General features: G+C 55.4%; 4 protein-coding genes across 4 annotated transcripts; 1 reads left to right on the forward strand and 3 right to left on the reverse strand.

Annotated features, from left to right (window-relative positions):
• Window positions 1–425: 425 nt before the first annotated feature.
• BO86DRAFT_430409 (putative monooxygenase) lies at window positions 426–2,235 on the reverse strand. The gene is made up of 7 exons (XM_025675693.1): window positions 2,165–2,235; window positions 1,272–2,065; window positions 1,148–1,203; window positions 1,042–1,090; window positions 786–975; window positions 614–717; window positions 426–551 (listed from the first exon to the last, which is right to left on the reverse strand). Exons 1-7 carry the CDS (start codon window positions 2,213–2,215, stop codon window positions 431–433), a joined length of 1,365 nt encoding a protein of 454 aa, XP_025527713.1. The 5' UTR covers window positions 2,216–2,235; the 3' UTR covers window positions 426–430.
• A 1,285-nt stretch (window positions 2,236–3,520) lies between these two features.
• BO86DRAFT_409912 (putative MFS transporter) lies at window positions 3,521–5,375 on the forward strand (the record flags this gene model as incomplete). The annotated part of the gene is made up of 6 exons (XM_025674449.1): window positions 3,521–3,544; window positions 3,613–3,687; window positions 3,751–4,003; window positions 4,068–4,109; window positions 4,162–4,648; window positions 4,743–5,375. 6 exons carry the CDS (start codon window positions 3,521–3,523, stop codon window positions 5,326–5,328), a joined length of 1,467 nt encoding a protein of 488 aa, XP_025527714.1. The 3' UTR covers window positions 5,329–5,375.
• A 244-nt stretch (window positions 5,376–5,619) lies between these two features.
• On the reverse strand, window positions 5,620–8,236 carry BO86DRAFT_448267 (uncharacterized protein; the record flags this gene model as incomplete). Its single annotated transcript, XM_025676634.1, has 2 exons — window positions 5,620–7,807; window positions 8,184–8,236. 2 exons carry the CDS (start codon window positions 8,234–8,236, stop codon window positions 5,620–5,622), a joined length of 2,241 nt encoding a protein of 746 aa, XP_025527715.1.
• Window positions 8,237–9,112: 876 nt separating this feature from the next.
• On the reverse strand, window positions 9,113–12,072 carry BO86DRAFT_93973 (SNF1 family serine/threonine-protein kinase). Its single transcript, XM_025677819.1, has 4 exons — window positions 11,415–12,072; window positions 10,506–11,341; window positions 9,813–10,436; window positions 9,113–9,755 (listed from the first exon to the last, which is right to left on the reverse strand). Exons 1-4 carry the CDS (start codon window positions 11,822–11,824, stop codon window positions 9,208–9,210), a joined length of 2,418 nt encoding a protein of 805 aa, XP_025527716.1. The 5' UTR covers window positions 11,825–12,072; the 3' UTR covers window positions 9,113–9,207.
• Between the last annotated feature and the right edge of the window lie 1,200 nt (window positions 12,073–13,272).

Raw genomic sequence — 13,272 nt, forward strand, 5'->3', positions numbered from 1 at the left:
TGACATCCCCAATTGAGTTCGTTATAATGAGCATTTGACTTTCCTACGGAGGAAGAGAAAATGCTGTCGCTTGTCATGCAGGATGCAAGGGGTGAAGCGAGCTTGACTTCTGAGTTGGGATATGACTTGCGAGGGTTGAAGCTTTTGTCTAAAGATAGTCACTGGAGTAGATAGTCACTCTTCATCACCCCTGCGAGGGTATCCCCAATATGGAGAAATGCGATCCCCTGATCCCCTGCAACACATGCGTATTCCCTATCGGCTCAGCTCCTAATAATCGGATCACTGGATACGCAGAGGCATTAGCTAATGGTCGAATTGGCCTCATCAGAGGCAACGACAAGCATAAATGTATCCTATATTGCAAATTGACTGTACAAAGATCCCGCTCCAAGAATTCGGACAACAAAGAGACATTCAAACAAGCATTCTACAAATTCGCCGTGACCTGCCCACTGCCACTGAACAGCCCCGGATTCTCCGCCACAACGTTCTCGACCTCCTTGATGGCGTCGTAGCCGTATAACCACGGCTGGACTTCGGGACAGGTCCTATTCATTGGTGTTGCAGTGGTTAGCTATGCTCCTTGTCTTGGGGGAACGGGGGAACGGACCATCGACTCGGGAACGCCCCTTTGAGTTCCTTGCCTAATTGAGACAGGAAGACCTGGTCGCGCTTCTCTTGTTCGGGGCCGTTGGGCATGTGGAAGTCGTTTCTCTGACTCCTGGGTTAGTGGTGGGTTTCATCTAATGGCGACAAAAGTGATGAGTGTGGGGAAAACGCACCTGCTTGAACGTTTCTCGGACAATAGCCTCCCCGCGGGATTTACGGAGCTTCTCGTAGAGCCTCAATATTTGTGGGAGGTCGGATTTCTGCTTCATGTGGCCGAGGAGGCCGCCGAGGACGGCGCCGTCTTCGAGGGAGGAATTGGCGCCCTGTGCGAGGTAGGGGAGCATGGGGTGGCAGGCGTCGCCGCTGGTAATGCAGGTCAGTACCTTTGCGCATGTGGGTGAGAAGAGCGAGGGCTTGAGCAGATCGTACATGAAGACTAGGTTTGATTTGTCGTTGATCCAGGAGTCCATTTCTGCGTCTGCGTGCGGGGGTCAGTGCATATCCTTCGATGGAAAAAACAGAGGAATTGGCGTACGATGCATGAGGCGCCATTTGTCGACGCCGTTCACGTAAGTCAGGAACTTGGTCAGTCTGTGTTCCTCCAGTCAGTGGGCTGCTGCTGCTGCTGCTGCTCTTCTTCCACAGACGGGAGGACATACACCGGATCCCACCCCACGAACAGCCCGCGCATCTCCTCCACCGACCCGGCCTGCCTCGACACCCCCGGCGGCAGCGTATCCGGCACCAACAACACGATATTGAACATCGAGCCGCCGCGCAGCGAGTACGCCACCGCGTGGGCCCCGGGCCCGACCCAGAAGTGCACGGTGGGGTTCTCGACCCAGGCGCGCAGCTCGGGGTCGTCCGCGAGCTGCTCGGCCGTCAGCACGATGCGATACGCCAGGTCGCCCGTGGGCAGCGGCTCGTCCTTTCGGCCGTAGAAGTTCTCGCGGCACCGCGACCACAGCCCGTCCGCCGCGACGATCAGGTCGCCGCTCACCCGCCGCCCCTTCAGGGTGGTGAGGGTCGTCGTCTCGAAGTCGATCGCGTCGACCCGCTCATCCAAGTGGAAGGTCACCCCCAGCGCCCGCGCCCGCGCGTACAGCGCCTGCTGCAGGTCCACGCGGTGCAGGTCGATGAACGGCGCCCCGTATTTGGCGCGGATGTTGCGGTCGAAGTGCGCCTCGTGCGCCAGCGTCTCCCCCGTGTACCGGTGCACGGTCAGCGAGGTCGGCTCGGCCGCCTCCGTCCAGATCTTGGCCGGCAGCTGCCAGTGTGTGAAGAGCCGCGAGGCATTGGGCGTGATCTGGAGCCCGGCGCCGACCTCGGCGAGTTCCTGCGCTTGTTCGAGCACGGTGACGGTGTGGCCGGCCATGGCGCACGAGATGGCCGTGGCGAGGCCACTGAGGCCGGCGCCGACGATGATGATTTTGAGTTGCGAGTCTGAGGGGGCCTTGGGGTGGGTCAATGTTCGTTGTTAGTTCATGCGAGTTGGATCACGAGAATCGATGGGAGCGAGCGTTTGTCGATTCGGAGCTTCGGGCCTGCTTACCATTTTTGAAGAGTCGGGGGTACCGCTGATGAGACTGTTGATGATACCCATTGTCACGTACTGGATGTTGAGATATGGGGAGAGGCTGAAGAAGGGAGAAAGAGATGAAGGTCAAGAATTACTGGAGAGGTTTTAAAGTCCGAGGCATGGGCGCAAGACAGCTTCCAATTACCGTATTGGGGGTTACCATCTACGGCGTACAGAAAGGTGGTTGCTCGGCTTTGCCGGGGAGGTCGGGTTATCCGGGGCTTATATCCGAGGTGCATTGTAATCACTGCCCCGGATTCTCCTCTCTCTTGGTCTTAGTCTGGGAATTCCACCCCCGCATGACTCTGACAGTTCGTGTTGCCTCCCCCACTCTACCCCAGAATTCATGGTTGTTCTCCACCTCGCTTGCATTCCCGTTGCCACGCAACTCTCAGTGTGCTTTTGACTGCAGCTGCTCAGCGGAAGGAAGGCTCGAAAGTGAGATGGTTGGGCTAGAGCCGTCTTAGAGAAGACTCCGCCTGTCACAGGTCATGTTGGCCACTCAGGGATCACCACACCTCGCTCCGGAGATTGAGTTGGCGAGCATGACTTCGCGTCATAGCCGATGCGAGAAATCCCAACAAGTTTGGTTCTGATACGGAAAAGGCAAAGCTGATCATATCAATGAGCTTAAGGCTTGATAATCTCCAGGTCTCGTCCACACAGGTTTGGCGATGATCTGCCCACGTGCTTGTTTGACGCACGTCCTCTGGCGTTCAAGGTACTTCCTACCTTCGCCCCCTCACCAATCACCAATTATTATTACAATGACCAGGATCTGACACCATTAGGAGACTCCGCTGCATACAAGCTATTTGAGACCCCGCCATCAGCAAGGCCTAAGCTACGAGCGAGCCTATGATCCCACGATATTGGATTATCAGGACGCCAATCACTACCGTTGATAGATGAACCACCCCCTCAATAGGCATAAGTCATGGCGATAAGGAGCATGGACCACCATGACCTGCACTCGCCATTGGTAGAGACCTGTGAAAGACTGGATAATCCTATCTGGATTCGTCCGCAAAGAGATCATGTGGAGCCGACCTGGTCGGTGAAGCCGAGCACCACATCCCGTGTGCGAATCACAACGCGAGGCTTGAAAACACCCCTTGGGCAATAATCCGGGGCCAATACTGACAGCCGAGGGCTAGGGGGACCTAGCTGGGGCTTGGTGCGGGTTTTCCCCATGGGGTATGCCATATGGGGTATAAGTGTCTCGAGATGTCCCTCCCCACCCTTGCTCTTCTGTCTGGTTTCTCAAGTCTTGGGCTCTGAAACTCACAGTCCGTTAAGTACGGCGTGGGTGAACGCACACATACCACCATGACAACGAAACTCGATCCGAAGGTTGGTGACCTGAATGGAGTCTGGCGAGGTGGCAGGGCCATTGACACTGACATGCTCTCTTCTCATAGCTTTACCCCCGTCGGGTCCGATATGCAGCTCTCCTGACGGTCAATGTTTTTGTGTTCATGGGGAACATGTACTCGGTATGACTGTCCTTGTTCTCATCTGTTGCATCACTGAGGGGAGATTCTGATCTCGGGACAAAGTCCGGCATAGCGACGGGTTTCGAGTCACTGGCCATGGACTTGCACGTCAGCTATCAGAAGCTCGCCGACCTTATCTCATGGTCCGTCCTCAGCATGGGCCTCGCCAACCTCTTCTGGATGCCATTGGCGTTGGCGTTTGGCAAGCGGCCCATAGTCCTGATCTCCATGGCGATGTTCGTGGCGGGGATAATTTGGACGGTTGTGGCGAAGGATTATAACAGTTTGTTGGGCGCTAGGGTGTTTGCCAGTTTTGGTAGGTTGTGTATCATGCAGTGCGCTGCTCATTCGTTCCAAACGGAAACTAACATCTGTCAAAGGCTACGGCTCAATTGAATCGTTGGGTCCTAGTATTCTAGCCGGTATGTTCTCTCAGTTTCGCAGCTGGCAGTATCAGGTTGCTGACCAGGACAGACATGTTCTACGAGCGCAACTACTCAAGCGCAATGGCGATGTACGCCCTATTCCTCTCCGCCGGGTCCCAGGTCGGACCCGTCATTGCGGGCTACCTGGTCGCCGCCCGCGGCTGGCGCTGGTTCTTCATCGTGTGCCTGATCGTGGCGGCCGTCAACCTGGTCACGACCTTCTTCTTCCTGCCGGAGACGACGTACGAGCCCGAGTTCGAAGAGGAGCAAGACGGTGGTGAATTCCCCGAAAAGAGCGATGCCACCCACAGCCACATCGAGAGTCTCGCAGCCTCGACCCCGACCCCTCCCTACCAAGCGCAACAATTCTCCTACACGGACTACTGGAAGGGTCTCTTCCAGGTCGGCATCTCGAGCGAGGCGAAGAAGAAAGGCGTGGTGCGATTTCTGGGGTACGCGGCCTGGCTCCCGATTCCGATGCTGCTGCTTCCGGGCGTGCTGCTGGCTTCGATGATGTATGGAGTTGTACTAGGCGCGTGAGTTCTCCTTCTCTTCCTTCCCTCCCTTTCCCATCCTCTCCACCCCCCTCGACCACCGGCCCACTAACATCTCATTTTCCAAACGAACCAGCGTGGTCTCCATCTCCACACTCTCCTCCTCGATCTTCAGCGCCCCGCCCTACCTCTTCAGCTCGGGCGCCCTAGGCCTCTGGACGCTGGGCAGCTTCATCGGCATCGTGGTGGCCGCGCCGCTGGCGGGCCCGCTCACCGACGCGCTGTCCCAGTTCCTGCGCCGCCGCAACCGCAACGTCCACAAGCCCGAGCACCGGCTCCCGGCGCTGGTCGTGCCCTTCTGCGTCGCGCCCGTCGGCCTCGTCGTCTTCGGGTACACGGCCGCCCACCAGATGCACTACGCGCTGCCCGCGCTGGGCTCCGCCATGGCCGCCGCCGGCCTCACCCTCGTCCCCTCAGTCATGCTTTCGTACGTGGTCGACTCGTACCCGCACGCCAGCGGCGAGGCCCTCGTGCTGGTCAACGTGAGCAAGAACGTCGTCGCGTTCGGGCTGAGCAAAGGCTCTGTCGACTGGATGACGCGGCAGGGGTTGGCGCGCATGTTCTACGAGTTTGCGGGCATCGAGTGGGCTGTGCTGGCGCTGGGGGCGCCGTTGTATTTCGCGGGTCCGTGGGTCCGGAAGCGCACGGGGAGGTTTTTTTAGTTGGTGGTTCGGTTTGGGGCGACCTAGTTTAGCTTCGTGGTTGTAATGGGTATATGGGATTCCTCTTTTTTTTTTTATGTACTGTACTTTCTAAAGCGAACGTGAAATGGGAATTATGATTGGCAGTGCTGTGCGATCTTTGCTGGGACAGCATGAGGATTGACGAACGCTGTTGATGGGTAGAATGGCATTCATTGAGGGTTCATATAACTCTACACCCACTGCACGAACAATAATGATCTCTATCACCTCCGCCAACACCTAAGAAGAGCCGTATATCCACTACCGTAGTTATCCCCCCCTAAATCCAGAGCACAACCCCATCAGCCCCCGCACCATCTCCGCCATCACCCCGCTGATCTGCCACCGCGCCACGACCGTCTCCAAGCAGATCACCAAGAAGTTCAGTTCCTGGAGCAGGTGCACCGCTCCACCCGAGCCGTCCGCATCACCAAGCAACCGACGCTCCATCACCTCCTCCGCTGCCGCGGCAGGTCTCTCCGTGCCGTCACCCCCCTGTCCACCGTCACCTTCCTCTGTCCCAGAGGGACGAACCCCCCATACCTCTGCCCAGTTCTGCTCAGCCAGAAAATTTTGCTTGTCCGCGGCGATGAATATCTTCGTTTTCTGGTGGCAAAGACACCATCCCGCTATCGTGACTGCCGTGGCGAAGATGGCGGCGGGGATGTGCGGGCTGTGGGCTTGGTGGAAGGGGAGGCGGTTGAGGAGGCGGGTTATGGTTAGGGCGTGGAGGAGGGCGCGGAGTGGTGGGGGGTTTGTGGTCGTGGGGGTTGACGGTGGTTTTTGGTGGTGTTGGTTTGGGTGGTTTGGGTGGTCTTGGGGGTCTGGAGGTTGGGGGTTCACTGAGGGGGTTGTTGTTCCTGGGACTGTGGAACTGGTACTGGTGCTGGCTGCGGCTTTGGACTGGTGGTCTCCTATCGTACGGGGAAGGTGAGGGTGACTTTGGCAGAGGGAGCTGTAGAATCTAGCTGTGGGTAGTGCGAGTTCGAGGCAGACGGTATGCCATCTGAGGAGGAGCTGGAATGGGTCGTCGGGTTTATGTGGCGGGAGGCCGGATGATGATGATGATGATGATGATGGGTTCGAAGGTGAGGGCAACGACCCCAAGCGATGGCGGAGGTGAACCTCGTGGATGTTCAGCAGGGCTTGGATGATCTGGCGCTCGGTGATCGCCCCGATTGCCAGCTTGCCGGCTCCGATTTCATGGAGATCAGACACCAGGCTCTGCAAGCCTTCGAGGATCACAAAGATCGAAAAGTCGGACAGGTTGAGTGGGTGAGATGGATACGTCGAGGCGAACACTGAGAAGTAGACCTCGCTAAAAGGCATGTCCGGGAGGGAGGACTCTGGCTGTCGTAGTTGGTCGAGCCAGTCGTCTACTGTGTGGGCTTGGAAGACGGCGTCAGAGCCGGCCGTGCGCAAAGAGTTAATGAGGTGGCGGGCGGAGGCTGGGGCGCCGGATGTCTGAGAGATCAATCCGTCCAGAATGTAATGGCCTAGGATGGCCCGTTTCTGGGTCTCAACGGCCGTCCATCGGTGCCAGTGCGCTTGTAGTTCTTGCGGAGGGCAGGGCATCAGAGGCGCGGTGGGGAGCTCGGCGACAGCGTGCATCCCGCACGTACGAGCCCAGTAAAACCCGAGCCCGTGCCAGACAAATGCGGTGGTTCGGATGCTCTCGTTGCTAGAGAGCAGAGCAAAGAGCTGGCCCAGCAGCGCCGTAAGCACGAGTTGCACCCCGTCGCATGCGTCGCGCGGTCCCCGATGGGTGATGAGCGTTTGCCAGGAGGTGGCCACGGCGGAGTGGCCGAGACGCCAGAGCATTTCGCCCTTGCGTGCTGAGTCGGGGAGGCACACGAACAGAGAACCCAGTGCAACAATGTTGAGAAGAAGCGGTGGGATGGTCTCCCGGGGTAAGAAGGTAGGCCTGTGAATGACCGGGAAACAGGGGGAGATGCGATCGAAGAATTCCTGGAGGCAGGCGTCTAGGAAGCTGGATGTGATGCCTGAGTTGTGCAATTCGGCATTCAGCCGTTTGGAGAGATCCTCGATCAGTCGATAGCTTTGATGCATGGCTGCTTTGCCAGCCCCGGTTTCCTGCCCTACTATTGAATCGTCAAGAGGCAAAAGTCCTGTCCCATGGATCGATTGTAAGTGGATTGGGTCCAAAGTCTCGAGTAAAGGGAGAGACGAGGAACCCCAGAAGTCAGGAATAAACCAGTCTAATATATCGGAATCCAGTGTAATGCGTTGATCTTCCGAGAAGGGAGCTTCGAACGGTGGCATGGTGAGAACGTTCTCGTTCTGTGTTGAGACATTGGAGCATGCTTGGAGAGCGTCATTGTCTTGGTTAACTGAAGGCTGGCTAGCCTTGTCTCGCGAAAGAGCATGAAGTCTCTTGTGTCGTCCAAGAACGTCACCTCGCCCAAAGCTTCTGCCACACTCTTCGCACCGGAAGGGTCTGGTGTTGGAGTCTACAAACGTATTAGTATCGACTCTATCGCCGAGGGCATACTGCACTTGCGGGTCCTCTCATGCCTCTGTGGAATGTCAGAATCAGATGTCTAAGACGAGAACACATGCTTACCGTTAGATGTTCGAGCTTTGTGTATGCTCTATTGCATTGGCGACATCCGAATCTCTTGTCACGATCCATTGGAAGGATGAATGACTCGAGAGACTCTTGAGTGGTCTTTTTCGCTGGGAGTGCGGAGGTGAAGGTGTGGATGGAAGTAAATAAGCCCGGGGGAGGTGGAGGTGGAGACCTCGTCCCGACGCCTGCCGGACTCTATTCGGTCCTCATCCTCACTTGTTGCTCTACACTTGTCACAACCTACTCCATAGGTTGGTTGATGGTGATGATGAATTCCTTCTCGCTTCTGGCAGCCATATGGCAGCAGTCACTATGACCAGCCGGCAACTGGCGCAAACTCCCTCTCTCCATATACGTACAAAGCAGCCAACCAGCCTAATTCCTAAGCTGCAGAGGCAATTGATACTGGTTCTGGGATGAAATGCCCAAGGTATACCCCAAGGCCAATCCGCCCAGTTTGCATCTGAATAGAATCTATTCCATAAAGTGGTTGATTGATGGTTAAGCCGTTTCCCCGAATACAATCCACTCCGCGAGGCTCTTCCCGGGTCGTGAACGGCCGACCGGGGTGACTGCGGTGTTCTATATACAGGAGTCCCACCAGTTGCCCTCATTTTCCCTCGCATGAAGCCTCTGGTCCCTTGGAGCTAACCAGCTGGCCTTGATTCCTTGATGTTCTGCCTGCCTGAGTGGGACTTTGACGCCTCTGTCTCCACATTGGCGGATTGCCCTGAGTTTCTATGGGGATCCTCGGATCTCCGCCGAACTGCCTGGACCAGTTGGTGGTTCTTCCAGCTTGCTTCCTCTCTTGCTGCACGCAGGCACTCGCCAGGTAGCTCTCTCTGCCACTTGGTCACCTTCGGGTAGTTGTTTTGATCATGGGAGTGGTGGGAAGAAGGGAAGGGGTGAAATGCAGTCAGGTAGAGGCAGCTGCCGCCCATTGCCGTGCCGAAATGGCCCTGACCCGTCGCTGTTTCGTTCCGCTGCTTCGCACTGCCTTCCGAGGGCCACTGCGGTCCTGGTTCGTTAAAAACAGTTTGTTTCGGTCTCCGTACGCGGGGCAAAAGGATATATCATGAAGAAGAAGGGGAGGAAGAAGAAAAAGAAGAACGATGCCCATGCAACGCTCTTAAATCATATAGATTTCATGCAAAACAAGCTTTCAGCATCAAGCTGAATATACAGTGAACTTAACGCCAAATGCCACCCATGGAATGCTCCAGAAAGCCCCTTTTAACGCCTTTCGAATTCCAGCTGCATTGATTAGATTAACTAGCAGTCGCTAGCTGAGCCACCAAATCCGAGGCCACGTCAAGGAATGGATAAGGGCTCGTCACTTCTTTCTCCTTGTTCCGGAACCGTTTACTGATAGGGTGCCATTCGCTGTCACCTCCACCTCGAATCACATTCTGGTACCCATCACACTTGAAGTCGACCATGTAGTTGTTTTCTTCCAGTTGGTACAGCTGGATGTCAACAAAAACCCAGACTCCGTACGAGATCCGCGAGATTGTGTGAGCCTGGGTCGCCGAAGAAGGATTCGAGATACTCGCGTGCTCTGGGGTGAGGCCCTTGTCATCGGCCGAGAATGGTCCGGTGGAGAAGTTGAACCGTCGCCGCAGGTCTTCCAGGTTCAGGTCGCTTCGGCTGCTATGCACACTGGCAGTCTGCCCCGGCGCCTTGACCCCCTCCTTCAGAAGGCGCGCTCTGATAAACCAGGGGTCCTTTGGGATGTAGTAATCCGACGGCAGGTCTGGGTACTTGCTTTGAAGAGGCATAGGCTGGTCCGGGGGTTGTTCGCCTATTTGCAGGCCATCTGGGAAGCGGTCTGTTAGCTTTGAGGCTCATAACAAATACTCGTCATAAACTTTACCTGCTCCAGTAGGTGCTATTTCCCAGATTCCTCCCTGGGCTGAGATGGCTTTGTATAGATAGAGCATTGCCTCATAAGGTTGGTTGCGAGAGCGAATGCCGAACTGCCACTTTCGCGACCGTTTAGGCTGGTGCGGGGCACTACGACCTTCGGGAGGCTGGAGGCGCAGTTTTTCAAGGTCCACGATGCTGCGGGAATGGGGTTTCAAGGCCCTTGCAGTCGCCTCCTGCTCCTCCTGCGAGCGCCCCGCTTGACCATTTCGATTCAAGTCATCCTCGGCATCTGGGCCACCATGCGCCTGTTCCTCAGATGAACGCTCCGCAGCACGTTCTCTCTGCTCACGCTCCCGCTGTTCCATGAGTTGGTCATGTACAAACGGCACACTTGTCGGCAGGATTCGGACATGGCTAACTCGCGGCGCATCGGGATCATCGGCATTACTCTGCTGAGACAATTGGGACGGTTGACGCTGTGATCCACTTCGCGGTCTCGTAGGGGGGGCTAACGGAGATCCTGGGCTCAGCGGAACAGTTGGTCGGCCAGCCGTGGCTGAAGACTGAGGGACTCGATCGGGGGGTGGTGAAGGGGCGACGGGAGGACCCATCAGGTTGTCGTCTGTTGGCGCTGTGGGTGAAAGTCAGCATCAGCGTACTAGTCAATTGGTCGAGGCGAAAGAAAACTGGCCTAACTTACAATTCGTTTGCATCATCTCATTCTCCATGATGATGAAGAAAGCATCCTTGATGGCGCTCGGTTCAGGATTCTTTAAAGCGTCTTCAATGTCCTCGCGCGTATATCCCATGCTCCGCTCCAGTTTTGAAATGGCGACCTGATGGATCTTGTGTTGCACGGACAGGGGCTTTCCCGGCGCAAGTTTGCGTGGATCAATAGCCTTGTTTGGGTCCACACCGGTAGCGATGAACTCCTCCGGAGGGGGCTGCAAATACTTCGGTAGTTCTTGTAGAAACCAAGGATCCTGGCGAATTTCTGGAATGGTTATCCGATGAACCGGATGAACCTGCAGCATCGACCGGATCAACCGAGCAGCCCCGGAGGATATGTAAGCAGGCATATGGAAGTTTCCTGCTGCTATCTTCTTGAAAAGAGCTGGAATATAGTCGTCATCGAAGGGAAGGCGTCCCACTAACAGCACATAAAGAATGACGCCGCAACTCCATACATCGACCTCTGGTCCTGCGTACAGCTTTCCCGATATGACCTCGGGGGCTGCATAATTAGGGCTACCACAGCTAGTTTTGAGGAAATTCCCATCCGTCATAATGTTGCTCAGGCCGAAATCAGCAATCTTGACATTCTTCTCCCGGTCAATGAGCAGGTTCTCTGGCTTCAAATCACGGTGGACGATCTTATGACGATGACAGTACTCTACTGCACATATGATCTGTTGGAAAAACTTGCGAGCTTCGGCGTCGTTGCACCGGCCCCGCTTCACCAGGTAATCGAACAATTCTCGCTCGGCATATTCCAAGACCATAACAATATCGGTCTTGGTAGCAATGACGGTATATCTTCGAGGTGAGATCTCTATTAGCTTCTCATCGCGATTGTCTCGGTTCTCGGGGGATGTGCAGAGCTCCTTACAGCTTAATGATATGAGGGTGTCGTAACAATTGCAAATACTGGATCTCACGTTCGACACGACCAACCATGTCTCGAGACAACAATTTGCGACGGGAGATGATTTTGAGGGCGACCTGCCGACCACTCGGCTGGTGGATTGCTAGCTTTACCTTGCCGAATGAGCCCTCTCCCAGTATCTTCACCGTTTGATACTGATCAAGGCGCTGCATGTCTCTGGTGGTGGCCGGAGACTGCATCGCGGCATCGCCGCCTTTTCCGATCGGGCGGGATGGCGGAGGCATCGCCATGGCAGGGAAGTTGGAATTGGGGGGAGGAGGATTGGATGCACTGGGACGACGGTCACGAGGGCGATCGGCTTCGAAAGGAGGGAGGGAAACGGAGAGGTCTTCGTCGTCAAAGGCGGCAGCCATTGTGACCCTTTGGGGGGGGGGGGGGGGTTGGGTGTGGGAGATCAGAGCCGACGTCGGTTCGGCGAGTTCGGGGGAGGTGGGATCGAAGGACAACGTGACGTGATGGATTTTGGAGCGGAGAGAGCGAAAGAGGGGAGATTTGCGAGTTTCTGTTACGAAGGGGAACGGGTTCTTCTTGGTAAGTTTTGCAGAAGCCAATAAGGGCTGGTAGGATGGCGAAGGTCGACGGGTTGGACTCCCCCACAATTTGGCTCGAGTGGAGTTGGGATGGGTTGGTTGGGCGGGCGACAAGAGGAGGTCAAGAATAGCAGCGAGGGAAGGGAGTAGTTGTCCACCAGTTGGCTCTTCCTCGGCGGGGCGGAAGGAGGGGGGGCGGAAGAGCCAGACTTAGAGTTGTCTTGGACTACCTGCGTCACAATGGGTAGGCAGTTGGCGTGAGTGATATTGATTGATATTGGGTCAAGTCAAACGGTGATCAGCGAGAATGTGTCCATCCTCAGTCTAGAGTGAGACAAGTCAAAGAGAGGAGGGGTAATAAGCCTGGAGATGAAAGATGATTACTGGAGATAGATAGTAAGGTATTCGGTCGGTAACAATGCAGTAAAAAGAATGAGTTCGGTATGGTAAGTATTTCCGTAAGACAAGTTTCTCCCTAGAGTGAATCTTCCGTCATCCTTATCAAATATGTTCATGGATGGATATATGGAGAAGCGAGGTAGCTTCTACACGCAACACAACCGGAGAAATTATTATTCTGCTTGACTCCAGGAGTGAGACCTGCACGACTTCGGCCACTTAACTACACTACCATATTAGATCAGACGAATTCCTGGTGAATGGTACTCCAACTTACAACGGCAACGATCCAGAAATATATCTCCAATTGCCTTTGGTTGACAACCTTATCGGGCACGACACCAGCTGGTGAGCGAACAAGCGATTCAAATTCATGTAATCGCCTACAGAACAACAGTGACTATGCCATCTATCATGTATGGTGTACTTTGTAGACGTCTGAATTATACTGTGGAATTAGCCAGCCCGAGCTTGGCGCTGCGCCGCTGCTGTCAAGTGTACATACACAGTACAGTACGGCAGGGTAACTTCCAGTGGGGGAAGCTCTGAGGGACGCTTGAATGATCTCCCCTCCCCTCTCTCTGGAACGGCTGCTCATTCCACCACAAGCCTTATACCTCTTCCGACCGGCTCAAGCTAGGCCTCGGTCCTGATCCATTACTCTAAATTTCGACTTACCCAGCAGATTTACACCTGAATCTACACCGTCGTCAGCAGGCAGGGAGCCCGACCCCGGCATGGCCGCCGAACCGAAAGAGGAGGAGATCGCGAACTTCGTGAACTTCACCAGCTCGTCGCGCGAACAAGCTATAAGCTTCTTGAAAGTTTGTATCCAGACTCTCTGTCATATGATTAAATAGCTAACCGAACTC

Source organism: Aspergillus japonicus, assembly GCF_003184785.1.
Source record: "Aspergillus japonicus CBS 114.51 unplaced genomic scaffold BO86scaffold_24, whole genome shotgun sequence".
Lineage (NCBI taxonomy): Eukaryota > Fungi > Ascomycota > Eurotiomycetes > Eurotiales > Aspergillaceae > Aspergillus > Aspergillus japonicus.

Coding starts and splice junctions, on each gene's coding strand:
- BO86DRAFT_430409 (XM_025675693.1), bottom strand. CDS start 2,215: ATGGGTATCATCAACAGTCTCATCAGCGGTACCCCCGACTCTTCAAAA. Junction 1,204..1,271: donor TTCGTGGGGTGGGATCCGGT/GTATGTCCTCCC, acceptor GGAGGAACACAG/ACTGACCAAGTTCCTGACTT. Junction 976..1,041: donor AAATCAAACCTAGTCTTCAT/GTACGATCTGCT, acceptor CTGCATTACCAG/CGGCGACGCCTGCCACCCCA.
- BO86DRAFT_93973 (XM_025677819.1), bottom strand. CDS start 11,824: ATGGCTGCCGCCTTTGACGACGAAGACCTCTCCGTTTCCCTCCCTCCT. Junction 11,342..11,414: donor CACCCTCATATCATTAAGCT/GTAAGGAGCTCT, acceptor CTCACCTCGAAG/ATATACCGTCATTGCTACCA. Junction 9,756..9,812: donor AATAGCACCTACTGGAGCAG/GTAAAGTTTATG, acceptor ACCGCTTCCCAG/ATGGCCTGCAAATAGGCGAA.